Genomic DNA, 23,359 nt, shown 5'->3' on the forward strand with positions numbered 1-23,359 from the left:
CCATGATTGCGGGGATGCAAGCGGGGAAGCGCGTGCTATCTCCCCGCGGCCCGCACATTCCTTTCCCACCTGAAGTGGGGGAGGACGACAAGCATCAGGCTGGACAACAAACAAACCACTTACTGGCCAACGACCTGCATTTCTTTTCCCCTGTACTTCTATCCCCAGCCTCTACATAAAGGTAAGCAGCCCACCACCCACAACCTCACACTCAAGGTCCTTGAAAACACCAACATGTCTCCAGCAAGACAAGATTACGAGATCGCCGACGACGTCCCCGTCCTGATCATCGGAGGCGGCCCGTGCGGTCTACTCCAGGCATACTTACTTGCTCAGTTGGGAGGTACCTTTCTTTCTTTCCCCCTTTCCCGACAGTCAGTCATTTGCAGGAAGAACACACGGTTGAAATAACTCCCATCTACAAAGTTAAATCCTTGCTCTGCGAACGCTACCCAACACGGCTCGACGCTCCACAAGCCCACGCCTTATCACCAAGGACACTCGAGCTATGTCGCCAGTTCGGCCTCGACGTGAACGAGATTCGTCGATTGGGCACCGGCCGCCAGGATGCATTTTGGGTGAACTTCGTGACACATCTGAGTGGGCAGCAGGTGGGGCGGTTGCCTTATGAGCGAATGGATCCGGGGGTGCTGGACGATACGCCTACGGTATGCCCGGCTTCAGCAGGCACATGCTCGAGGAAGCAAACAAGCTAATTGCTGAAGGTTAGATGATCCACAACATTCCGCAGCCGGACTTTGAAGACTACGTGCGGAAGCAGCTGGTGAAGAGCCCTTTGGTGGAGATGCGCAGGAATCATTCATTTGTTGAGCTTGAGGAGGTGAGTTGTCTCTATCCCTCGGATTGTGATTAAATCCTGAAAGGCTACATGCTGAAACTTGACAAGTTTGGGGATTGCGTCATCGCAACCGTCGAGGATCGTGCTGCGCAGCGAGAATACCATGTCAAGTGCAAGCACCTGGTCGCTTGTGATGGGGCAAAGAGTGCTGTGCGACGGTTTCTGGGGGTGGAGAGTGAGGGAGAGGACTCTTGTTCGTGAAGCTTCCCCTTTGAGGGCCTGACTGACGCATGACATCTAGACGAGACGATGATGACCATCCATATAAACGCTAACCTCTACCCTATCGTCAAAGACAAGGTGGGCATGCTTCATTGGGTGATGGATCCTGAGGTATCCGGTTTCATCATCGGGTATGACCTCGGGGGGAATCAGGTGCTGATCTGCAATTTTGATGTACATCCGAATACCCTTCGTGCCTGCGATCAAGAGGCTTGACTGACGAACCTAGTCCCAAAAACACCCAGTGGAGTCCTGGAACGAGTCCCTCTGCCGCAAGACCGTCGACGCCGCCATAGGCACGCACATCCCCTACGACGTGCTGAGCTACCGACCCTGGATTCTGAGCCGGAAGGTAGCCAAATCCTATCGCATAAACCGCGTACTCCTGTCAGTAACCTCCGAACCTGCGCAGCCCCAGAACAACCCCGCTAACCCCACGACAGAGCTGGCGACGCCGCCCACTCCTTCCCCCCAACCGGCGGCCTAGGCCTGAACAGCGGCCTGGGTGACGTCCACAACCTCGCCTTCAAACTCGCCGCCATCCACCACGGCCACGCCAGCCCCTCCCTTCTCGACACCTACGAATCCGAGCGCCGCCCCGTCGCGCTCGTCAACGCCGCCCAAAGCGTCAAAAACGGCCAACAGATCTTCCGCCTCCTGAAGACGCTGGGCGCCACCGACCCAGACGTGCACGTCGCGCGCGAGAACCTATACCGCACCGTCGCCGACCCCGAGCGCGCCGGCGCTGTGCACGAAGGCATCGAAGGCCAGCGCGAACATTTCGACAACCTGGGTTTGCACATCGGGTATGTGTACGGGGAGACCCAGGTTCCCGGCTGCGCTTCCGTCTACCGGGCGAAATGTGTGCCGGGAGCGCGGATCCCACACGCGTGGATCGAGCCTTCGACGGCTGTTACTAGTCGGCTGGTGGAGCCCATTGATTCATCGTATGTTGGGGAGTTGTCGATGGAGGAAGTGGGGCGTAAGCGGTTCTCGGCGTTGGATCTGTGTGCTTTCGATGCGTTTACGCTGTTTGTGGATGGGGAGTTCGCCGATACTTGGAGGGGCGTGCTTGAGGAGGCTGCGGACAGGTTTCCGCCAGGACTGAGGGTTGATTTGGTCGCGAGGGGCAGGGATTTCGATCTTCAGCCTGGTGAGGCAGGCGAGAAGTGGTTGGGGCTGATGCAGTTGGTGCTGGGTCGGGCGGTGTTGGTCCGTCCGGACCAACATATCTTGACAGTGTTTCATGGCCGTCCGGATGATTCGATGGAGGTAGTAGACGTGCTGAGGAAGTATCTCGCTTGGTAGGTATGCATGTAGAGCATTTGATCTGGGAGATGCCGCTGCTGGACTGATTAAAGCATAGACTCTCGTGACTGCCTCTCTATACATCATCTTCTCCTGCAGACATCAGTCTTTTATGTCTTGCTGCTGGCAGATCCTTTGTATTCAATGTACAGCGCCACTACACCACCTGGCTTGCCTTTGAAGAGCTCAACTGGAGCGTGATGTTGTCATTGGGTTTACATCATATACCACCACTTTTGCATGTACTGTACCAAACCAGCCATCCTATATTAATTAACAAATCCAGCAGCAGGCCATCCGAACGACCGCCAAAGTTCAGGGAATAGATCTCTCGCAAGACAACCAGACTCAGGTCGCCATCAAACAGCGTCTACTTCAAAATTAGAGTACCATAATGGTCAATGGTAAATTACCACCTCGTCATAGAGCTGTAAATACTAGCCAATACACATGTTTCAGCGAGTGGATGACAAATACACCACTGCGCCAAGCATGGAGCCTGCAAAACGGACCCTTGCGCTTCTCATTGGCCACGCCACGACTTAAGGTGCAGACCGGTCACGGAATTTCTGATGGGCCGGGGGGGCCGGCGGGCTTAGTGGGAGGGAAGTGCGTCATGACCTTTCACTCCCTGAGGTTGGGCTTGTTATATGGAGCCTAGAACGTTTGCATGGAATGATCTAGCTTGGAGGATATAGGTATTTGCGGAGAATGACGCAGGTCACGGGAGAGAGACCTAACACCACCACCACGCAAAGAAGGATCCTACTGTAACGCTGTACTGTACATACATTGGACATTTACAATCTTCCTCTCCCCCTCCCACAAAAGAGGGTGGGCAAGACCATCACAAATACCGCAGAAGCAACTTCTCGCCCCTCCGCGCCCGCCACCGATTCGTGCTGGCCAACAACTCGGCGCACCCGCGCACCACCCACGGCCACTTGCGCAGAAAGTCCTCGGTGATCTCCCAGTTGCCGGGGTCGGAGGGCTCCCCCCACACGAGCAGACTGTACGTGTGCGTGGGCGAGTCCCAGAACCCCATGATGTCCAGGCACAGCTCCTCGTCGTCGAAGCGGTCGGCCATGGCGACGAGGTTGTCGCGCAGCCGCGGCAGGGGGAAGAAGTCCAGCCACGGGTGGTGCGGGACGGTCTGCTGGAGCTTCGTGGGGCGCAGGTGCGGCGGCAGCGCGGTCGGGTCGAGGGCGCTGTGCGGCTGCAGGGTCGTGAAGGGGGAGAGGGCGTCGTCGTGCATCCACTCGGCGCCGGTGCCCATGCCCAGGGTGGCCATGTTGGTGGCGAAGGCGCGGTAGACGTTCATGCGGCTGAGCGTCAGCAGGTGGTCGAGGGTCGGCGAGCCGTGGATGTAGGAGGCGTAGGCGACGCGGGTGAAGTCGGTGAGCAGGGTCTGGAGGTCTCGTTGCGTGGTCAGGTCCGTGCAGGGTTTGCGGTCGGGGCGCGGGCTGCTGCTCGTGCTCGTGCTCGTGCTCGTGCTGCTGCGGGTTTGCGACTGGGATGGTGGTCGTGTTGAGAAGGAGAAGGAGAAGGATGTGGATGATGATGATGATGATGATGCAGATGTGGAGGGACTCGTGGTCGAGTTGGGGGAGGAGGTCGATGGGGAGAGGACCGTGATCATCTGTTCGTCGCTGCTGCGCGTGGGTTCCTCCGTTTTGACCGTTCTTCGTATTACCTGATTCGGTGGTTGAGTCTGTGTTTGCCGCGTTGCTTGTTTGCGTTTCCCTGAAGGAGTACTGTCAGTTTTGAAATAGTGAGTTTCCTTGATAGGTGAGCAGCTCACGGTAGGCCCGCTGGTTCAGACGGTTCTGTCGTCGCCGTCGTTCTTTGCGATCTCCCATGCCGGCCCAGTCATCTTCAGGGTCCACCTCGGAATTGGCCGAAACGATCGAGATAGCAGCGCCAGTGCGCTCTTCCTTCACCAGATGCATTTCCGATTCCGACCCCATCCAGTTGGCAAGGTATGAAGTAAGGATCCTCGACTGTGGCGGTATGATGGTATGGTGTGGAAATCGAACCCGCGATAGTGCAACAATGCAATGGGTGATTTAAAGTTACCTGTAGTTGAAAGATAAGAAGTTCAGAAGAAGGATCCAAGATTCAAGTCTAACCCAGGCTGGATCCGGCCGGGGGTTTTATGGGTGGAGGAAGCCGGAGCTAAACTTAACCCCGTTGGCTCTCCACCCGCCCGTTTCGTCCTGTCATTACCAGCCAGTCTCATTTCAAGTGGTCATTATATTGAACTTAAGTAGTATGTACAGCTTGCAACCTGAACCTTGAACATCACGCCACGCCAATGAATCCAGTCAGTTTATACTCCCTTTCTCTCCTTTCCCCAAATCATCTCTTCCAACACTGCTTTCTCCCCACTGTTCTGCACCAGATTTCGAAATACACCCCCCTCAATGGTCATCAGTTCCTGTGGTGTACCGAATTCAGCCGCCTTGCCCGCGTCCAGAACCAGGATTTTGTCGAAATCAGCAACGGTGCTGAGGCGATGCGCAATGACCAGAAGAGATGTCGCATTTCGTCCGAATTCCTCCCGGATTGACCGTTGAATCAGGGCCTCGGTTTCCATATCCACGGCGGAAGTTGCCTCGTCCAGAACCATGATTTTAGGTTGGGAGACAATGGCTCGAGCGAGACAGAGAAGCTGTCTCTGCCCTTGGGAAAGATTGAGACCACCCTCAGAGACCATTGATGAGAGGGAAGCAAAGAAATTCACCGTCTTGAGAGGGCCTGTGATCGAAGAGGCAGACGAGGATGGTAATGTGCTGCTGTCACTGAAGGGCTCGTGGCTGGAATGCGAGGCCAAAGTCAGGGTATCCTCAAACGAGACGAGGTGTACTCGCTCTAGTGCGTTGTAGAGCTCCATATCAGTGTGTTCGTGGAACGGATCCAAGTTCGACCGCAAGGTGCCCGAAAAGAGCACGGGGTCCTGTGGAATGATAGCAAGACGGCTCCGCAGAGCCTGGAGCTTGATCTGTGAGATGTCCAGACCATCAACAAAAATTCGACCACGCCGAGCCTCTAAGAAGCGGAACAACGCCAATGTTAGCGAGGATTTTCCAGCCCCAGTACGTCCTACCACCCCCAAGCGTTGGTTGTGCTCCAGGCTGAAGTTGAGCCCGCTAAGCACTGGAGGTAGATCGGGCGCATATCCCACCACAAGATCTTCGACTTCTACTCTTCCACGAGTCGGCCAAGCGGCAGGTGGTTCTACACCACCCTGGTCTTCCATGTCAATGCCAGTGTATTCCAGCACACGCTCAGTCGAGTTCATATCTGTTTCCACATTCGCGTAGAAGCGCAGTCCCATGGCCACGGCATAGTTATACTGTAACGCGAAGCTCATGGCGAAGCCTGCCAGCGCAGGGGTGATGTGGGGGATGTACACGACTAGCGCCGCTGTAATCGTTGACAGAAGGGCGCCTGCAATACTCATCCGGATGCCAAGCCAACGATCCAGGAGCCACAGGTACCAGGCTGTTTGTGCGTGTCGGTCAATTCGAGCATACATGTCTTTGATGTATACCTCTGTCTTTTGGAAGGCACGAATGGTCCCAAGTCCGACCAAGGTAGATCCAAAACGCTCCAAAACCGGGCTTTTTGAGGTGCTTTCCAATCGTTTGATCTCTCGCATGCCAACCAGATAGATTCTCGACAGTTGAAAACAAAGAGCAAGCAGAATACAAGCGAACACCAGGAGAAGAGGTGAGACTAGCAGTCCGGCAGCGAGAATACCTACCAACTCCAAGATTTTGTAAACAAGGTGGCCAATGTCGTATCCAAGCCTCCAGTCAAGAATGTTGATGTCAGATGTGAACCGGTTGAGAATGCGACCAGTGGGCACGGTATCCAGCCATCGCAGAGGAGATCTCAGGACGGTATACAGTAGATCATTAAATAGTTGACGGGAGGATTCAAGCGAAGCGAATGCGAGAGCTAACGTGCGGATTGTGCCCACCATACATGCGGCGACAGAGAAGCCAATATACACGGTGAGATAGAACATCAAATCCTCGTCGGCTTCGAATGTCCAGACTTGGCTCCTGGTGTCGTCGCGAACACGTGCGAGATTTGTTTCATCAGACGATGGGGTGGACGCACTTGTCCAGACGCTGACCCACCAGGACTAGTGCCGTTAGCTATCAAGAACCAGGATTTTGTGAGTTATCAGGAATGTCCATACCCGACCAACTAGAAGAGCCATGAAAGCGCTGTACGCCAGGAAGACCACCGTCCAAAGACGGAGACAGTTTCCCTTGGTCAGATACGCAACGTAGACCTTGGTAGAAACAGCCCCCCTCTCACGCTTCTCATCTTCAGTAAACCTCCTGAGGGTGTGAATGCTGGTGGCCGTCGAGAGACGCGAGTTCGTAGACTTTCGCGAGCTCGTGGACACACGCTTCGATGATACTTTGGGTCCCTGCACCTCGGTTGGGGTTTCAGGCACTGTTGTTTCGGCGGTCTGATCCAGAAAGTCGGCCAGATTTTGGGTTACGGCCAATTCCTCCTTCGTCCCGGCGTGGATCATGACTTTATCCGCAAGAAGAACACAATAATCTGTCCGAGGCAGGCAAAGACCCACATGGTGGGTGACGAGAATCCGAGTCCTATTCTGACCGAGTTCTCCTGTCAGGGCACGCTCATAAAGGTGACGTCCTGTTTCAGCGTCAAGCGCGCTGAAAATATCATCCATAATCAGTATTCCTGCTCGCGAGTATAGAGCACGCGCGAATGATATACGCCACCGCTGACCGCCGCTAAGATTGATCCCATTAGCACCAATATCCGTATAGTCACCATCTGGTAGCATATCTATATCCTTCTGCAATGCAACAGCACGGAGGACTTTGCGGTATCGGTAGCGATCGTAAGGAAGACCAAAAAGAATGTTATCCTTGATTGTCGCATTCTCCATCCATGGGTTCTGGGCCACATAAGCCACAGCTGTGTCAATAATCCAGTCATGGCGTGTTGCTCTCTCATCAAATCGTTCAGCAGACGGGGGGCTATGCGGAATGGCCACCATTCCACCCAAGACATCGCATTCCCCTAGGATTGAGGCCAAGAGCAAGCTCTTTCCGGAGCCAGTCTTGCCAGCAATGACACTCAATCCTTTAGGTGGAAATCGAATGTTAAGGTTGCGAAGGCAAAATCGCTCTTCATCTTCCCAATCAGACTGCTCGTCTTCGTCATCCTGTGCCGGCCATGCAATCGTGGCGTTGTCGAACGATATGTTGTCGACATCAGATGTATAGGGAGCTTTTTCTGCCGAGTTCAAGTATTGATCAATGCGAGAAGCACTAATCTTAGCCTCCATTGCTTTGGACATTAGATCAGGCAAGCTCGCCAAAGCAGATTCTAATGATCCAAAGACAGAAAGTGCCGTGAATGCTACCGACGCAGACAATTCGCCATGAGTCAGCGCGTACACGGTCAAAGACACTGCAGACAATAAGAGCGGTCCCATAATCCAGACAGAAACCATGCCAGTGGTGTATAGGGATGTCTTCCATAGGTACTTGAGCTCGATACGGCGTTTTTCTGACACTCGATCCTGCCATTGCTGTTCCAGAGCTGAGAACTTGATTTGTCGTATGCCATGTAAAACTTCCGCTACCGCACTCATTCGCTTGTCGCTAGCGTTCATAAAATCTTGCTGGGCTGCCGAATATTTCTTGGTCAAGTGGGTGTTCATCGGTGTCACCAGAACTGCCGCAACACCACCAGCCAGTAAACTTCTCCATCCGATCAATTGAACCAGAAAGGCAGACGCCATGACCAGTCGAAGAATGCAAGACGGAATCAGGTAGTTATACATGACAAAGTCAGCGATACGCTTGGAGTCCACGGTAGCTAGATTGATAACAGTTTGGCGGCTTCCTTGTTGCTCCAACTCTTCTGTCTCTTCGGCGTCATCATCTTTTTCGTCTGCTTCACTGTAGTGGCTTAGCTGCTTCACGTCTTTGCACCGCAATGATTTGGCAAACACTAGAGCTGAGATTCCTTCGTAAATCGGAATCCATAACTGAGAATAAATGATCCACCATAACCATGATTCAATGCTGGAAGACAGAACGAGGACTACTCCCAGCCCAAGAACCCAGACCCATGTTGAGTTTGCGTCCCCCGGAGAAGAACAACGATCCTCGAGTGACTTTAGTATCCCAAACAAAGCTACCTGAGGGCCAAATCCAAGCAGACATTGAATTATACTTAGCGTGCCTTGTAGCATGAGAGGCCGGACGTGTCCCAGTATAAGCGCCTTCCACAGCTCCCGAGAGTTGCGCATCCTTTCAAGCCTTGCATGGAGAGTTTGAGCACGAGCGCTTAATGGCAATCTCGGGAGGTCGTCCAGTTCCAAAGTCTTGTTCGTCGCCACAAATCGCAAGAGACCGTTGACCCAGCTGAACGTTATTCTGCCCAAGATGCTCACGCTCTTTTCTTGGTCTACCACCTGTCCTTGGTGATATACGTTGGGACGCCTGGGTATCAAGACGCAGAAGAAACCTCGTAAACAGGCAAGGCCAATCTGGCTCGTCATAAGACTCGTGGATAAGCGGCCAAATTCATCAAACTCTCCAGAGCGCCAAAGAAGCCCAAGATCCACAAATGGCATCATTATCATGGCACAGCTAGCCGCAGACGCGTACATTCCGAGAATATATCGTTTGACCGGTGCCGATTCGAGGAAGAGACTGGCGGCTTGTAGACAAAGTACCATCTATCAATTGTTAAAACAGACCCGAGCTATGCTAGTGAGCTCAATGAGTGAGCTGATAATGATTGAGGACGTACCCATCCCCCCATCTGCAACCAGAAGGGAATAACATATTGGCGTTGACCCGATTCAATTGAAATGATAGCCTGCGACAATGATACCCCAAACCCAATGATCGATAGGAGTACTATAGCGACTCGCTGCCACGAAGCTGAGAATGCTTCTAGTGACCCTTGTGTGGCTTCTCCGTCCTCATCTTGATAACTCGACAGACGGAAGAGCGGCGTCTCAGACGTGTCTGGTAAATCGGATGCACAATCGATCTTCGGTTTTTGAAAGCGACGGATTATCGTGAGCAAAGCTGGTACCGTACAAACAGTTATTAGCGAAACACCCAAGGCGTCAATCACGATGAACGCCATTTCGCGACTGAATATCATCCCGCATAGAACCTCAGCACCTCGGTAGGTGCGATTTGTCGACAAAGGTGAGGGGATAGATGCGACAGAATAGACAAGAAGGCAGACCAGAGTGAACGCGTAGAAGTCGGTTCCTGGCTAATGGCAAGGGTGCTGCAGGGCTTGCATACCAACTGCATTCCTGCCGCGTTCCCTTGCTTGCGATATCAAGGAAGGCAGTAATGCTTCCAGTTGATATTTTGACCACAACAACGTTCAGGAAATGACTAGGCTAGTCCTCAGAGAAAGCCTTTAGTTCAAAGCTCATAAGATCCTCTTTGATCAGGTGGGAGGTTGTTACTGTTCTTCTTCCAGACGACGGTGCACAGTGTAACACTTGAGCTCGCCATTGATGCCACATGACCTTACAAATAGGTTTTCGAGATCGAGTATGGGAAGATTGATTGTATTCATGTCGCATTTAGTACTATCTTGTCATGGTTGGCTCGATTAATTTGAAGCTGGTTGTAGGTAATTTATTGTATACACTTGGTCGCACGAGAGCATCATGCTGCGCAGGGAGCAAGGCAATGTGTATTTTCCACAAGATTATAGGATATTATGAGCTTGTAGCCAGGAAACAGACTCATTAGTGGCCTGAAAAGATCGAAAATTCTAAAGGAGCATACAACAAAATTGTTCAAGGGAAGACAAGTAAGTATCACAACAACGGGCGTCAGTTTTACAAAGAGCTACTAAAGCGGCAAGAACCTCGGCCTGAGGTGGTGTTTGGGGCAAGCGTACCGTGACCTGGCAGTCATCACAGCTGTGTCGGAAGCGGTGGAACTGATATACCGGGGGACACTAGACCCAAGACAGCTAGCTGGGGGTAGCTCCCCAGAAAAAGCAGTCGAGACCGGCCTCAGCTCAGCTCAGTCATCCCAGCCGAGCCGATGATTGGGTAATGGCTGACAAACGATGGGCAAGGATTGGGTGGCGGGGAGAATCTGTCCAACTCCGGCCCCGACTTCGCTGCGGAGGCCCCCCCCGGCCCATTTTTCCCAGCTGTGTGTGACTCTCTGCTTGACCTCCGGATGCTCCCTTATATTATTCCTGTTTGTGTTATGGCCCAGGGTTTCTAAACTTCTCTCCCACCCCTCACCCCGACCCTTCTCCTCTCAATCAAGCTTCCGTTTGATACCCCGTGAGTTGCGTGCTCTCGATTCGGCAATGCTTCTCTCACAGACCCGCGGGCGTATGCCCGCCGCTCTCCGGAGCCTCAGCCAGCGCTCTTTGAACAGGTGAGTGATACCATTGTTGTCTAGCTCTTTGCATGATAGTGGACACATACTGACTCATGTCTTTGCAATACATAGCCGCTCGCTGTCCACCACCCTTCCCAGACACCAGAACGCCGACGACAAGGATGCCGGCCTCAACAAGGTCTCCCGCCATATCACCCAGCCCATCTCGCAGGGTGCCTCCCAGGCGATGTTGTACGCCACTGGTCTCAGCGAGGCGGACATGAACAAGGCTCAGGTTGGAATTTCGTCTGTGTGGTACAACGGTAACCCCTGCAACATGCACCTGATGGACCTGAACAACCGTGTCCGTGAGGGTGTTCAGAAGGCCGGACTGGTTGGTTTCCAATTCAACACCGTCGGTGTCAGTGACGGTATCAGTATGGGTACCAAGGGTATGCGCTTCTCCCTGCAGAGCCGTGACCTGATTGCGGATTCCATCGAGACGGTCATGGGCGGTCAGTGGTATGATGCCAACATCAGCATTCCCGGCTGTGACAAGAACATGCCCGGTGTGTTGATGGCGATGGGCAGAGTCAACCGGCCCAGTTTGATGGTCTACGGAGGTACCATCAAGCCCGGTTGCGCCTCTATGCAGAACAACGCGGATATCGACATTGTTTCCGCCTTCCAGGCCTACGGACAGTTCTTGAGCAAGGAGATCACCGAGCCCGAGCGCTTTGACATCATCCGCAACGCCTGCCCTGGTGGCGGTGCTTGCGGTGGTATGTACACTGCCAACACCATGGCCACCGCCATCGAGGTCATGGGTATGACCCTCACCGGTTCCTCTTCCAACCCTGCCGAGTCCCAGGCCAAGTACCTTGAGTGTCTCGCAGCCGGTGAGGCCATCAAGACCCTTCTCAAGGAGGACATCCGCCCCCGCGATATCCTGACCCGTCAGGCTTTCGAGAACGCCATGATTGTCGTCAACATCACCGGTGGCTCCACCAACGCTGTTCTCCACTTGATCGCCATCGCGGACTCCGTTGGCATCAAGCTCGACATCGAAGATTTCCAGGCTGTTTCCGACCGCACACCCTTCCTGGCCGACTTGAAGCCTTCTGGCAAGTACGTCATGGCCGATCTGCACAACATCGGTGGTACTCCTTCCCTGCTCAAGTTCCTGCTCAAGGAGGGTATCATTGATGGATCTGGTATGACTGTTACCGGTCAGACCCTGGCCAAGAACTTGGAGAAGGTTCCCGACTTCCCCGAGGATCAGAAGATCATCCGTCCCTTGTCCAACCCCATCAAGCCTACTGGTCACATCCAGATCTTGAAGGGTACTCTGGCCCCTGGTGGCAGTGTTGGTAAGATCACTGGTAAGGAGGGTCTCGTCTTCACCGGTAAGGCCCGCGTCTTCGATGATGAGGACGACTTCATTGCCGCCCTCGAGCGCAATGAGATCAAGAAGGAGGATAAGACCGTTGTTGTCATCCGCTACTGCGGTCCCAAGGGAGGCCCTGGCATGCCTGGTAAGTGACTACAACCGGTGCTTCTTTTTGACGCTCTCGGGACCTCGTTAATAACATATGTCCTCTAGAAATGCTGAAGCCCTCTTCCGCCCTGATGGGAGCCGGTCTCGGTAACTCCTGCGCCCTGATCACCGATGGACGCTTCTCCGGCGGTTCCCACGGATTCCTCATCGGCCACATTGTCCCCGAGGCCGCCGTCGGCGGTCCCATCGGTCTGGTCAAGGACGGCGATGTGATCACCATCGACGCTGAGAAGCGTGTCCTCGACCTGGATGTCGACGACACAGAGCTGGCCTCGAGAAGACAGCAGTGGGAGGCCGATAAGACTGCCGGCAAGCTGCCTCCTACCGGTCTGACCCTCCGCGGAACTCTTGGCAAGTACGCTAGGTACGTATACTCTTTTCTGAAACATTCCATCAATCAAGGATTCTCACTAATGCTTGTCCCCTAGACTTGTCAAGGACGCCAGCCACGGCTGTATTACCGATGCCCTCGACTAAACGTCACGCCGTGGGTTGTAACTTCTATTCCAACTAGCCCCCCATCTTCTACGATTATGTCTTATTAGCTCCTCCTCCATCCTACAGGATTGTAATCTGGTCTTTCTTGTCAGGGTGAGCCTGGGGACTCGTTCGGTTCTTATGTCTCCCTGGTTTTGGGTTCGGCGAATTTCTCTTTTGCAAGACCAAAAGCAAGATTTTTTTCCTGTGTTATATACAATTTTCTACTATCTATCGCCTCCTGCATGTTTTATCTGCTGAAGAACAACCAATGATGATGATACCATTCTATTGAAACATGTTGAAGAAAGAAATCTTTTATACATGCAACCAACCAACCTTTAGCTCTAGCTCTAGCTCTATCACGCGCACGAATCTACTCCCAAACCCAGACCCAACCTATATACACCCGCACCCCCCAACCTGTTCAAACTCTGAGCCTAATCCAACTCCTTAAAGAATTCAACCACCGCTAAAGCACAAACAATATTAGCTCAAGCCCCCACACCGACCATGAAAGGAAGGGGCAAAACAAACCAAGCCTAAACGCCTCCGGATTCTCGGAGATCAACCAATGGCCCGCCTCAACATCCGCGATCCGCGCCTGCGGGAAGAACGCCTTGATCGCGGGAATCGCATCGTCGGTCACGTAGCGACTCCTCGTGCCGCGGACGAAGAGCGTCGGCCCCTCGTACTGCTTCGCGCCAGGCTCCGCGTACGGGAAGTCGGCCATGTCGACCAGCGACTCGCCGAGGACGGCGAGCGGGACGCGGAATTTCATGGTCTGGTCCTCCTCGGAGCGGATCAGGTTCGTGAGGAGGAATTGGCGGATGGGGAGGGACTTTTCTCCTCTGGTTAGATTGTGGTTTTATGTTGGGGGGCCCGGGGGGCAGGGGGGACGGGGTAGGGGATTGTGTATTTGGGAAAAAACGGCAGGCATACCTCCTCATACTCCTTCAGGATCTTATCGGCATCGGACTGCTTGGTGACCTTGGCGGCTTCGACTTCCTGCATGCCGCGGACGTACTTGCCGAAGTCACTCTTGAGGGGCGCGTTGCGCGGGGCGTTGTCCACGGGGACCAGTGCCGAGACGAGACGCGGGGATTCGAGGGCGACGGTCATTGCGGCTTTGGCGCCCCTTCACAACAGACCAAGGTGTCAGTTTCTTTTCAGAGAAAAAAAAAGACTCTCGAATAGAGTGGCGCTGGCAGGGGGGGGGCAAGGTCATACATCGAGTGCCCGATCAGCGCAGCCTTCTCTAGCTTCAACTGCTGCATGAACTGGACCACATCCTCCGCCATCACGGAGTAATTGTGCTCCTCGGCGTGGAACGAGTGGCCGTGGTTTCGGAGGTCCTAGCCACACCACCAAGAACATCAGAATCAGAACCTCTAGCCTGTGAGTTCAGGCCGTCTGGATGACATGAAACCCAACGCGACTCAAGATAAGCAGGGCACATGCATGCATACCACGGTGAAGATCTCGCATTTGAGGTCACGAGCCAATGCGCTGCAATGATCATTGTCAGTTATCCGCTGCCACATGATACGCAGGGTTGACTTACCGGCTGATGCTCCGGTTGTTCTGCTTTGAGCCGAACAGGCCGTGCAGGAAGATGATCGGGTCCCGGCTTACTTCGTCCTTCTCGGGCTTGAAGACTTGGTAAGACAGATCGGGGTCCATCCGCTGGGTGGTGGAGGAGAACAGGCGCGCGAGGCCCGCTGGGCGCTGGCTGGCTCCGGCTCTCTGGAACAAAACCCTGGGGAGCATATTTACTGGCATTGGAGGGGAGATTTCTGTCAGTCGGTAGAGGTTGTCTATAACTTTGACATGCATCCTCGAAACGCGCGATACGTAATTAGTCCGATAACCCAACTTGGGAGATGAGTCAGCATAGAGTTGACCAGCTAGTGCCTCAGGCATCAGTCGGGGCTCGTCTTTCCAGTCAGGTCACAGTGCATCAAGCACAAGTGATGTCTGTTATTACAACGCTCAATTAGTCGAGGTAATTGGATCCCATGCCTGGAGAAGGTGGATACTTTATATGTAAGGATGCGTCATCATTATAAGCTCAGATGGCCGCATTATGAAGTTCGCACGGATATATAACTAGCGCTGTGTTATGACCAAGCAAAAACGCCAGCAACGCCCATCTGCTACAACCAAGCACCACCATTTCTTATTAAATTCAGATTTATTAGATTCGGATCGGATGAAGGATTGAGGTACTCCAAGATACTGGCTGAAAAACACATGACAATTAGATATAGAAATGTCTAATTGCTCCAAATCTATGTTTCATCTATCCTTTATGTTTTTGATATCACAGCTCTATATACAAGATCAAATGCTAGGCAGAAGGAGGGTCTTTGCTCCCTGGCCGGCTCTCATCGTTCTCGACCCGAGAGTCAACCCCGTCAACAGTCATTTTGGGTCCAGTGTACCACTTGCGAGCAAACAGAAAGTAGTACGTCATGCAAGCGACCCAGACGAAGCCGTTAAGCACAATCGTGTAATTCATATCCGAAGCTATATCATCATCATTAGCCAATCATCCTCGCTGGGAAAAGGGAGACACTCACGGCTCGGATTCGGGCCTGTACTAGGGAACATTGACAAAATCAAACCGAAGACCAACCACACCACGGCCACGGTTGCGATCGGTCGACTGAACCACCCGGTGTAGAACTCGCCCGGACGGAACCGCTCCTTACCCCAGATCAACCGGCAAAGAATTGGGGTGCCCCAGGCAACGTAATTGCTGGCCACGAAGAGCGAGAAAAGCGCGTTGGCGGCGACGGAATTGATCAAACATAGTAAACCGAAGACAATGCAGACAGCTACGAAGCCGCACATCGCCCGTACCGGCTGATACTGAATGCGCTTGCTCACGTGGCGAAAGTAGTTTGAAAATGGCAGGGCACCGTCTCGAGAGAACGCCCAGGCCTGTCGAGAAGCGGCGACAATCTATGTCTATTGTTAGAAGACGCACACCAAGCAAAGGCTTTATCCAGACGTACCAAGCTCAGCCCGATCAAGAATTGGATCACGATCAGCACTCCCATGAACCCCAAGGCTCCTTTCTTGCCAAGCGCTGTGAAATAGACCTGCGCCATGGGCTGTCCGTAAATGGAATCGTATGTTGTGCTAATATCCTGATCCATCACGGCGGCAATGATACTCAGCACCAAGAATCCCAGCACGCATGCACAGCCCGATGACCAGACGATTCCTAGGGGCACGGCCTTCGCAGCGTGTAAAGCTTCCTCACTCATATGCACGCAAGAGTCGAAGAATCCAATGGACCAAATTGGGGCCAGAAATGCGAGGATGAAGGCCCATCCCTTCGGCCAGGTCGTCAGGTTATCCACATGCCCGTAGACCCAGCTGCCAGGGTTGAGTGTTCCACCGTTAGCGACCTTGCCCACCGGCAGAGCAATGACAGTGGCGATAATAATGGCGATGTTGATGAAAATGCAGAATGTCTGGATCCGGGGCATGATGGGGCCCGTGTAAATGCCGCATAAGGCGTGAAGAAGAATGAGGCCAACATATACACCGTAGATGACACCGTTCGAGGCTGACCACGCACCGTCGCGTGCTATAGAGACGCAGGCAAGAATCATGAGCGTAAGTGTGTCTGTCGTTCTGTAAGCGAACGTCTCGACTCATGGTTAACCCATATCTGCTCACAGTCTACCGAACACATCCCCCCGACTAGCCCCATGGTGTTGCTGTATCCCACCAAAAAGCTTAATGCATTCTTATATTTGGGGCCTGCGAAGTAATGAGTCCACCAATATAACCCACCGGCTGTGGGCATAGCTGACGACATATCGGCCTGGAGCAAGATGGAGGCGTTAGCTGCGCTCCCAGCAACAATATCACGGAGTGCATACTAATGCTAATCCTACGCAGAAGATGAAGAGACTTGCAACGAGCCAGCCCTAGGATAATTAGCGATTTCGGATCCTGCAATAAGCATGTCTCTCGAGTTGGGTGAAATTACCCATGTCATTGCCGCGGGACCAGCTGGTAAGTTGAAGGCGAGGGTGGACGCTATCGAGGGCACCAGACCCATGATACTAAATGCGACAGCGAAGATCTGGACCGTGGAGTATTGTCGACGAAGTTCCTGTTTGTACCCGAGGGTGGCTGAGGCATCGTGAGCCGATTGCTATCGGCATAATGAGGAGGCGAATTACGGAGTACTCACCAAGTAATTGTGAATCTCCGGGATCGGCCAGTCCGTCCGCACTAGACGTGGCGGACGAGGCCGTTGGAGAATGCTGCTTGCCTGCCATTGCTGGATGCTGTGGATGGTGAGCAAGCAGCTTCACTATGAGGAGAGGGGGTAAAGGAAAGAAGGGGAAATGAATATGGTGATGATGATGATGAAAGGAGCGACAGGAGAATGCCCCCGTTATTTGAGGGGTCAGAGCTTGAACTTCCGGGGCACGGCAGGGAGAGGCAGGAGACGAAATGTATTAAAGTTTGCCAAGCAGCGGCGTACCCACGTACCCGTGGATGTCGAAGCCATTTTGTCTTGCCTCAAACTTCAGCATTTCCATGCTCACTGGCAAATGGCGTCTCTTAGTGAAATTTAGTGGTTGAGTAGTCTCCAGTACCAGGGGCGTTGACTGGATTGAATGGAGTCGATGGACTTTCTTCCCCACATAGGAGCTGGCATGGGCCTGCGATCGGCGGGTCTAGTCGGTTGCAAAGCAATGGTCGAAGTGGAACCGGATGCGATCTCCTCGAGCAATCTGCCAGTCATTGGAAAAGTGAGATTTCCAGGCACTAATTTAGCCAGGTTGTTGCAGAATGCAAATTGCTCGCGCCTGCAAACTAAATTAGTTCCTGCAGCACCACGGCTGGAATGGAGGTCAGTGCCACAGACTCGGGAACGTTACTAGGAAGCAGCCAGCCAGTTTGGTGCATTTTCCCGCGTCTGGTCTCCTTGTGACAACTGGCTCGAAGAGTGATGATGTCAGCACTTCCAAGTTGTGTAAATGGAACAGACGATTACATCAGCTATGCTAACTAGTTACTGTGCGACTAGCCACATATAGCTAGTGCTGGTTTTCACCCGCATGGTTACTGTAACCCATTCCTTATCGTCAACAAACCCACCTCCTCAGCCACTGCACCTTATCAGTTGATCCATTCTAGAACTATGCGTCGAATCTAGCCCATCATGTCGTCCAATGCGAGCGACTCTAGCGACACTGAATCACCCAGTCCTCCTCCCCAGCCCATTTTGACAGCTTGTCAAGATGTGAGTTCGCCTATCCTGCATCATCCTCGTCGAACTGTTGCTGAGGAATCTAGGAACAAGTACTGTCTCTAGACCTCGAGGAGAATGATTTCCTCTATCGGGTGCGAAAGAAGAATCGGGTTGTTTACGTTTGGGTCCTCGGTGAAGGCATCATTCCTCCAGACTATAGGACAGATAGCTATCGGATTCTTCTGTACCTGCGAAGGGTCCCACGTTGGGAGGAAGAATGGACAACACTCACAGTGCGAAAGGGAACTCTTGGCCTCGAAAGCACGCTAGAAGAATTCCAGCCACACGGATTGAATCTGGCAAAGCTTGACATTTCGACTGCCAAATTCTACAATCTGTCAAACCTCACAAAAGTGTCTAGAATCGGTGATCGCCTCTCCTGTGTACGGGCTGACGACAACAACGAGATATGGGTTATGAAGATAGCGCGATTCAAACATGAGGTCCGCTATCTGCAGCAGGAGGTATCCATATATTCCACCCTATCGTCCGCTGGCTTTCCACTTGCCCCGCGTTTTGTTGGATACGTCTACGAGGGGACAAAGGATCGTACAATCGGCTTCCTTATGGAGATGATTTCAGGCTATCCACCCGACATACAGGATCTGGAAGAATGCAAAGGCACTATTCGCCTACTGCATGCCCTCGGAATTCTCCACGGAGACACCAATAAGTACAATTTTCTGATAAATGAGAAAGGCGCCCAGGTATTCGACTTTGAAGCCTCAGTTGCACTAGGGACTGTCGATCCGACGGCATCTCAGAAAGAGCTTGATGGTCTCGAGGCCAAATTGAGCGATAAATCAGGCGTCGGCAGGAAATAGGCCCCATGACATGATTGTTCGGAGCCTGGAAACTGATCAGAGCCTGTACTGCAGATCTCAATGAGGTAACATAGAGACTTACTCGTCAACTTCCATCCTCCTTAGGCGCTCTTCAGACACTTGCGGCACATGTGCAAAGTTTCCTTGGTATCAATATGGTCAATTTCCTTGCTGTTGCACCGCAGCTCTGCCTGGGTGATATGTTTGACACATTTGACGAACTCGCCGGGTGTTGTGTGTCCGCAGCGATAACGAGTCTGCTCCTGAGTGCAACGATCGTATGACTTGGAGGCTTTATCAGGCTCGGCAGCTTTTTCAATGGCAAAAGTGAGTATACCCTTTAATGGCTCAAATTGTACAAGTGACTGACCTTTCTGCTCCATTTTGGAGTCGAAATGAGTAGTTTGAGGTTGCTTATGAACAGATTTGAGGAAGTGTGACGCGATCAGATTGTGTGAACTTCGTGCTCTAGTGTTGATTGATGAGGAAACGTACTCAGGCGTGCAGGCAGAGGTGGAGAGTTGTATGCTCACTTGGTAGATAGTCCTAGAGCAGAAACACAGCAATCAATTAGGATTGAATTGATACTCCAGGCACCGGTTCAGACCAGGGTGTCTGCCTCGCTATGCCCGTGTTGGATAATAGAAGAGCAGTCCATCATGCTCTACATTTACATTGAGAGAAATACCGGAAGATTAAGTGAATGAAGAACCCTCCCTGGCATCGAATCTTACGACAAACATCGTCTAAATCTCAACCGATATGTTTCATCAGGTCTTGTATGATTGCATACTAATTCTATCTGTTTTAGTCACTCGATCATAACTTCGACATGAGTATCTATATAGTATGGTGTTTATGTATTACTCGGAATTTTGGGTTATTTGTAAAGTTCGTGGGCGGGGGGTACAGCAAGAGGCAGATTCATTCTCCAATCCAGTAACTTGATATGGAAGTACAGTACAGCCCAGCACTGCTAGTCGCTGCTTGATTTACCTGCGATCTGCAATTCTGTCGGTGTTTCTGAGTAATCCAGCCCATTTTATCCAAAGGTCTACACCTCTCATTTACACGCGAAGGTAGCTAGTTCCAACCACCAAGAACAAGCCAAGAACCTCCAAGAATTCAAAAAATCGTTCCATATCAGCCTACCTCTGAGCCCTCAATCGCTTACACATTCCATGTTGGGCGCTGTGCGCGAGCCCACTCAGTAGGTACTCCCCATCTACCTAAGCTTCAGCAACGAGCAATTGAAATAGGATATGTGGGTTTGATTAGCGTAGTGTGTTATCAAAATACATCAAATGTAAACGCCTTATATTAACAGAGTTCAAGTCTTGAAAGCAATCATGCATCCCATACAGCCGCCTTCGCCCGTTCCTCTTCCTCCTTCGCCTTGGCGGCTTCCTCGCGCTCTTTATTTCTCCGCTTGATCTCCTGCTCTTTCACCGCTCGATCGTATGCCCGCTGCTCTTCCGTACGCTTCGGGGCTCGAATACCCAGTGCGCCTGCGATCATTCGGTTCGCTACCGCCGTCTGCTTCTCGGGCCGCCGGCCCGACACTGGAGATTTAGAGTCTGATGATCGGGGCATGGAGCCGGCGTTGCCGTAGGAGGGCCATGGCTGGTTTAAGGTTGTTTGCGGAGAGAGCGGGGTAGGGGGAGGGTCGAGAGGGTCTTCGGAGGCGCGGATTGACGGCGACAGCACGGGGTTGTTGTCCGGCTCGTCGGGCTCGGAGGCGCTCTCGTCTACCTCATCTTCCCAGGAATCTGCCACGGGGGCAGCTTTCTTCTTCTTGAGGGCGGAGTGAGGGAGTAATGACGGGCGCGCAATGTCTTTCACAGGACTTTTGGTGCTGAGCGCGAGCTCACGGAGAGAGGATTGGAGCTCCGAGGTCGCGGTAGCTACAGAGGTCGACATTGAAGAGATTAGCAAATAAGGTTATTAAGTACGTTACTTGGGAGAAGAGATATGCAAATGGAATTAGTGGAAACGCCAGAGGTAAAAGCTGGCTGGAGGTAGCACACGAGGGGTGGTGTGAAAGGTCGGTCGGAGCTTGGGAAGAGGGACGGAAATAAAAGGAACAAACCGTCGGAGTTGACACTGGTCTGGGCTGCCATGCCTTCGCACTGATGTCGTAGGTCTGATGAAACGGCAGCGATCAGTTGGAGTTAAGACCAGGGCTGTATAACAATCAGTACAATCAGTTGGATGGAAGCAGGGAAGGTGAGATCATGAATGGCGTTAGTCGGGGAAGGGAACCCCGCCTTTTGCGCTGCCCGCGGCAGCCTGATTGGCCTGGGGCAGCCACTGGAATTTTCTACTCCGTGTCTAAATGTCCATCACTCCGCCTTCCCTCCCGAAAACCTGGAGGAGACATTTGTTGTTATCCTGATTAGGATATTGGTTACGTGCCCCGGGCCACAGCTCCTATTCCCACATGCATGTACTGTACCCGTTACATGAGGAGCTCTATCGCCTCCAACTGTACATCTGTGCACCCTTCGCCCCCTTCTCCCCCTTATTTCGCTCGGAGATCTGCAGTCCTTGGGGACCCTGTTCCAGTCAACATTTGAAACAGTCTGCGTCACTAATGATTAATGATCTGTTGGGGAAGCTCAGTCCGCCTTGCCTTATGGGTAATAGGGCCGTGGTAGCGGTGGACAGGCTAATGCTGGTGCTACTGTAGCTGAGGCCGAAGCTAGCCATGTTTAAGTGCTAAGCTAATGATGACTAGGCTAATGTCTGAGCCTCGAGATTCCATCCAGATGCCTGAGGTGTCAATGCACGCAAGGTGCCGTAATCTTTTGCCGCTCCCCGCATTCATTGCTCTAGTCTGGCTTCGGCTGCCTCCAGATCCCGAGTCGGCGGTGCCTCGACTTTTTCCCTGCCGAACCAACGCTAGGAAATACTCTTCCCCCTCCTTCGAGTCCCAGAAGTGATGGTTCTATAATGCTCCGTCTCTGGTCGTCAATTCGAGCACCCTCCGTTTCAGCATCGTCCACCCTTCTCACGAGCTCTGCTGGTTCTTTCAGCGCTCAATTTTGTCATACTCCGACATATCGATTCTCCGCTTCCCTCTTCACTGCAACCCCAACTACGAAAATGAAGCACCATCTCATGGTCGGTACCTGGACCCCTCCAGGACGCATCTACACGGTCGCATTCGATGACGAAGCCTTGACCCTGGACTTGGTCAAGAAGACCGACATTCCTGAGGCGGAGCCTATCTCTTGGATGACTTTCTCGGTAAGCATGTTTTTGCCTGCCACCTTGATAGTTCGGCTCGGAAAACTAAGTCATTTTTAAAAGCACGACAAAAAAGCTATCTATGGCGCTGCTATGAAGAAGTGGAACAGCTTCGCTGTGAACAGTCCTACCGACATTGTCCACCAAGCTTCCCACCCCGTCGCTGGTCATGGTAAGGCATTGTTGCTCTGCTGCGTCTAAGCTTGCGAAATCTGATCTCCCTCCCGCAGAATTGGCTGCCAGCGCTGATACCAACACCCGTGCGATCTTCGTGCTCGCCGCGCACAAGCCCCCCTACAACGTCTATGGCAACCCCTTCTACAAATACGCCGGCTACGGCAATGTTTTCTCCACCAACGAGGATGGCAGTCTGCGCGAGAACATCCAGAACTACGAGTATGAGCCGAACACCGGCATCCACGGCATGGTCTTTGACCCCACGGAGACATATCTGTACTCGGCCGATCTGCAAGCCAACAAGATCTGGACACACAAGAAGGATGCTACCACGGGACAGCTGGATCTGGTTGACTGCCTCGAGGCGCCCGCGCCGGGTGACCATCCCCGCTGGGTTGAAATGCACCCCAGCGGTAAATACCTCTATGTGTTGATGGAGGCGGGGAACCGACTTGGCGTGTACGTTATCGACGAGCGCACCCATAAGCCAGTCTTCACCCACATCACCTACCCATTGCTTCCTGGCGGTAAGTCTGAATCAGCCCCAAAACCACCGAGACTCGATATTTTACTATTCGAGGCTCTCTGAGATCGACACTAATTCAGCATAGGTCTTCCCCCGCGGAACAAGTACCGTGGTGATGTGACTTTCACCACCAAGAGCGGCAAATATCTGTTCGCAACCACCCGCGGAAACTCCTTCGATATCACGGGGTACATCACAGCCTTCAAGCTGGGTCCCAGCGGAGAAATCGAGCGCCAGCTATTCATTCACCCCACGTCGACCAGCGGCGGACACTCCAACGCCGTCAGCCCCTGCGATTTCAGCGACGAGTGGCTTGCTCTGTGTGACGACCAACTTGGTTTCGTCGAGATCTACCGTTTCCGCGACGAGAACCTTGCTCGCGTGGCTCGGGTTGATATCCCTGAGATGGGATTCGGCATGAACGCCATCTGGTATGATTAGAAATGCAGACAATAGCCTGTAAAGTACATAGATAGATGATAATG

At 52.7% G+C, this 23,359-nt stretch overlaps 9 protein-coding genes across 9 annotated transcripts; 4 read left to right on the plus strand and 5 right to left on the minus strand.

The window, feature by feature from the left end:
• Positions 1 to 234: 234 nt before the first annotated feature.
• On the plus strand, positions 235 to 2,389 carry BO66DRAFT_320558 (3-propionate hydroxylase; the record flags this gene model as incomplete). Its single annotated transcript, XM_025643676.1, has 7 exons — positions 235 to 343; positions 427 to 668; positions 731 to 841; positions 908 to 1,052; positions 1,101 to 1,255; positions 1,311 to 1,468; positions 1,525 to 2,389. The coding sequence occupies 7 exons, from the start codon at positions 235 to 237 to the stop codon at positions 2,387 to 2,389; spliced, it is 1,785 nt and encodes a 594-aa protein (XP_025504941.1).
• Positions 2,390 to 3,236: 847 nt separating this feature from the next.
• On the minus strand, positions 3,237 to 4,338 carry BO66DRAFT_410641 (DUF3425 domain-containing protein; the record flags this gene model as incomplete). The annotated part of the gene is made up of 2 exons (XM_025649255.1): positions 3,237 to 4,117; positions 4,191 to 4,338. 2 exons carry the CDS (start codon positions 4,336 to 4,338, stop codon positions 3,237 to 3,239), a joined length of 1,029 nt encoding a protein of 342 aa, XP_025504942.1.
• A 368-nt stretch (positions 4,339 to 4,706) lies between these two features.
• On the minus strand, positions 4,707 to 9,556 carry BO66DRAFT_419762 (P-loop containing nucleoside triphosphate hydrolase protein; the record flags this gene model as incomplete). Its single annotated transcript, XM_025649834.1, has 4 exons — positions 4,707 to 6,542; positions 6,600 to 6,791; positions 6,828 to 9,137; positions 9,212 to 9,556. The coding sequence occupies 4 exons, from the start codon at positions 9,554 to 9,556 to the stop codon at positions 4,719 to 4,721; spliced, it is 4,671 nt and encodes a 1,556-aa protein (XP_025504943.1). The 3' UTR covers positions 4,707 to 4,718.
• A 1,100-nt stretch (positions 9,557 to 10,656) lies between these two features.
• ilv3 (dihydroxy-acid dehydratase ILV3) lies at positions 10,657 to 13,153 on the plus strand. Its single transcript, XM_025652803.1, has 4 exons — positions 10,657 to 10,833; positions 10,909 to 12,311; positions 12,380 to 12,698; positions 12,763 to 13,153. The coding sequence occupies exons 1-4, from the start codon at positions 10,763 to 10,765 to the stop codon at positions 12,809 to 12,811; spliced, it is 1,842 nt and encodes a 613-aa protein (XP_025504944.1). The 5' UTR covers positions 10,657 to 10,762; the 3' UTR covers positions 12,812 to 13,153.
• BO66DRAFT_58449 (alpha/beta-hydrolase) lies at positions 12,988 to 14,616 on the minus strand. The gene is made up of 6 exons (XM_025653425.1): positions 14,376 to 14,616; positions 14,281 to 14,320; positions 14,042 to 14,166; positions 13,754 to 13,949; positions 13,349 to 13,652; positions 12,988 to 13,283 (listed from the first exon to the last, which is right to left on the minus strand). The coding sequence occupies exons 1-6, from the start codon at positions 14,591 to 14,593 to the stop codon at positions 13,252 to 13,254; spliced, it is 915 nt and encodes a 304-aa protein (XP_025504945.1). The 5' UTR covers positions 14,594 to 14,616; the 3' UTR covers positions 12,988 to 13,251.
• Positions 14,617 to 15,094: 478 nt separating this feature from the next.
• Positions 15,095 to 17,264, minus strand: BO66DRAFT_372132 (putative GABA permease (Uga4)). The gene is made up of 7 exons (XM_025645489.1): positions 17,028 to 17,264; positions 16,821 to 16,966; positions 16,711 to 16,758; positions 16,505 to 16,652; positions 15,832 to 16,451; positions 15,394 to 15,778; positions 15,095 to 15,340 (listed from the first exon to the last, which is right to left on the minus strand). Exons 1-7 carry the CDS (start codon positions 17,113 to 17,115, stop codon positions 15,162 to 15,164), a joined length of 1,614 nt encoding a protein of 537 aa, XP_025504946.1. The 5' UTR covers positions 17,116 to 17,264; the 3' UTR covers positions 15,095 to 15,161.
• Positions 17,265 to 18,008: 744 nt separating this feature from the next.
• Positions 18,009 to 18,922, plus strand: BO66DRAFT_437543 (uncharacterized protein; the record flags this gene model as incomplete). The annotated part of the gene is made up of 2 exons (XM_025651005.1): positions 18,009 to 18,089; positions 18,143 to 18,922. The coding sequence occupies 2 exons, from the start codon at positions 18,009 to 18,011 to the stop codon at positions 18,920 to 18,922; spliced, it is 861 nt and encodes a 286-aa protein (XP_025504947.1).
• A 1,268-nt stretch (positions 18,923 to 20,190) lies between these two features.
• BO66DRAFT_391052 (uncharacterized protein) lies at positions 20,191 to 21,140 on the minus strand. The gene is made up of 2 exons (XM_025647161.1): positions 21,012 to 21,140; positions 20,191 to 20,826 (listed from the first exon to the last, which is right to left on the minus strand). The coding sequence occupies exons 1-2, from the start codon at positions 21,040 to 21,042 to the stop codon at positions 20,270 to 20,272; spliced, it is 588 nt and encodes a 195-aa protein (XP_025504948.1). The 5' UTR covers positions 21,043 to 21,140; the 3' UTR covers positions 20,191 to 20,269.
• Positions 21,141 to 22,027: 887 nt separating this feature from the next.
• Positions 22,028 to 23,315, plus strand: BO66DRAFT_320643 (lactonase family protein; the record flags this gene model as incomplete). Its single annotated transcript, XM_025643679.1, has 4 exons — positions 22,028 to 22,171; positions 22,235 to 22,343; positions 22,402 to 22,875; positions 22,960 to 23,315. The coding sequence occupies 4 exons, from the start codon at positions 22,028 to 22,030 to the stop codon at positions 23,313 to 23,315; spliced, it is 1,083 nt and encodes a 360-aa protein (XP_025504949.1).
• Between the last annotated feature and the right edge of the window lie 44 nt (positions 23,316 to 23,359).

This window comes from Aspergillus aculeatinus, assembly GCF_003184765.1.
Source record: "Aspergillus aculeatinus CBS 121060 unplaced genomic scaffold BO66scaffold_18, whole genome shotgun sequence".
Lineage (NCBI taxonomy): Eukaryota > Fungi > Ascomycota > Eurotiomycetes > Eurotiales > Aspergillaceae > Aspergillus > Aspergillus aculeatinus.

What these genes read in the sequence shown, in the direction of transcription:
- ilv3 (XM_025652803.1), top strand. Translation starts at nt 10,763, where the DNA reads ATGCTTCTCTCACAGACCCGCGGGCGTATGCCCGCCGCTCTCCGGAGC. An exon ending in AGCCAGCGCTCTTTGAACAG is followed by an intron (nt 10,834 to 10,908) that starts GTGAGTGATACC and finishes TGCAATACATAG; the next exon opens with CCGCTCGCTGTCCACCACCC. An exon ending in GGGAGGCCCTGGCATGCCTG is followed by an intron (nt 12,312 to 12,379) that starts GTAAGTGACTAC and finishes TATGTCCTCTAG; the next exon opens with AAATGCTGAAGCCCTCTTCC.
- BO66DRAFT_58449 (XM_025653425.1), bottom strand. Translation starts at nt 14,593, where the DNA reads ATGCCAGTAAATATGCTCCCCAGGGTTTTGTTCCAGAGAGCCGGAGCC. An exon ending in GCGCTGATCGGGCACTCGAT is followed by an intron (nt 13,950 to 14,041) that starts GTATGACCTTGC and finishes TCTGTTGTGAAG; the next exon opens with GGGCGCCAAAGCCGCAATGA. An exon ending in TCCTGAAGGAGTATGAGGAG is followed by an intron (nt 13,653 to 13,753) that starts GTATGCCTGCCG and finishes AGAGGAGAAAAG; the next exon opens with TCCCTCCCCATCCGCCAATT.
- BO66DRAFT_372132 (XM_025645489.1), bottom strand. Translation starts at nt 17,115, where the DNA reads ATGGCAGGCAAGCAGCATTCTCCAACGGCCTCGTCCGCCACGTCTAGT. An exon ending in GGGGATGTGTTCGGTAGACT is followed by an intron (nt 16,452 to 16,504) that starts GTGAGCAGATAT and finishes ACAGAACGACAG; the next exon opens with ACACACTTACGCTCATGATT. An exon ending in TCTTGATCGGGCTGAGCTTG is followed by an intron (nt 15,779 to 15,831) that starts GTACGTCTGGAT and finishes CAATAGACATAG; the next exon opens with ATTGTCGCCGCTTCTCGACA.
- BO66DRAFT_391052 (XM_025647161.1), bottom strand. Translation starts at nt 21,042, where the DNA reads ATGGCAGCCCAGACCAGTGTCAACTCCGACG. An exon ending in GACCAGTGTCAACTCCGACG is followed by an intron (nt 20,827 to 21,011) that starts GTTTGTTCCTTT and finishes CGACCTCTGTAG; the next exon opens with CTACCGCGACCTCGGAGCTC.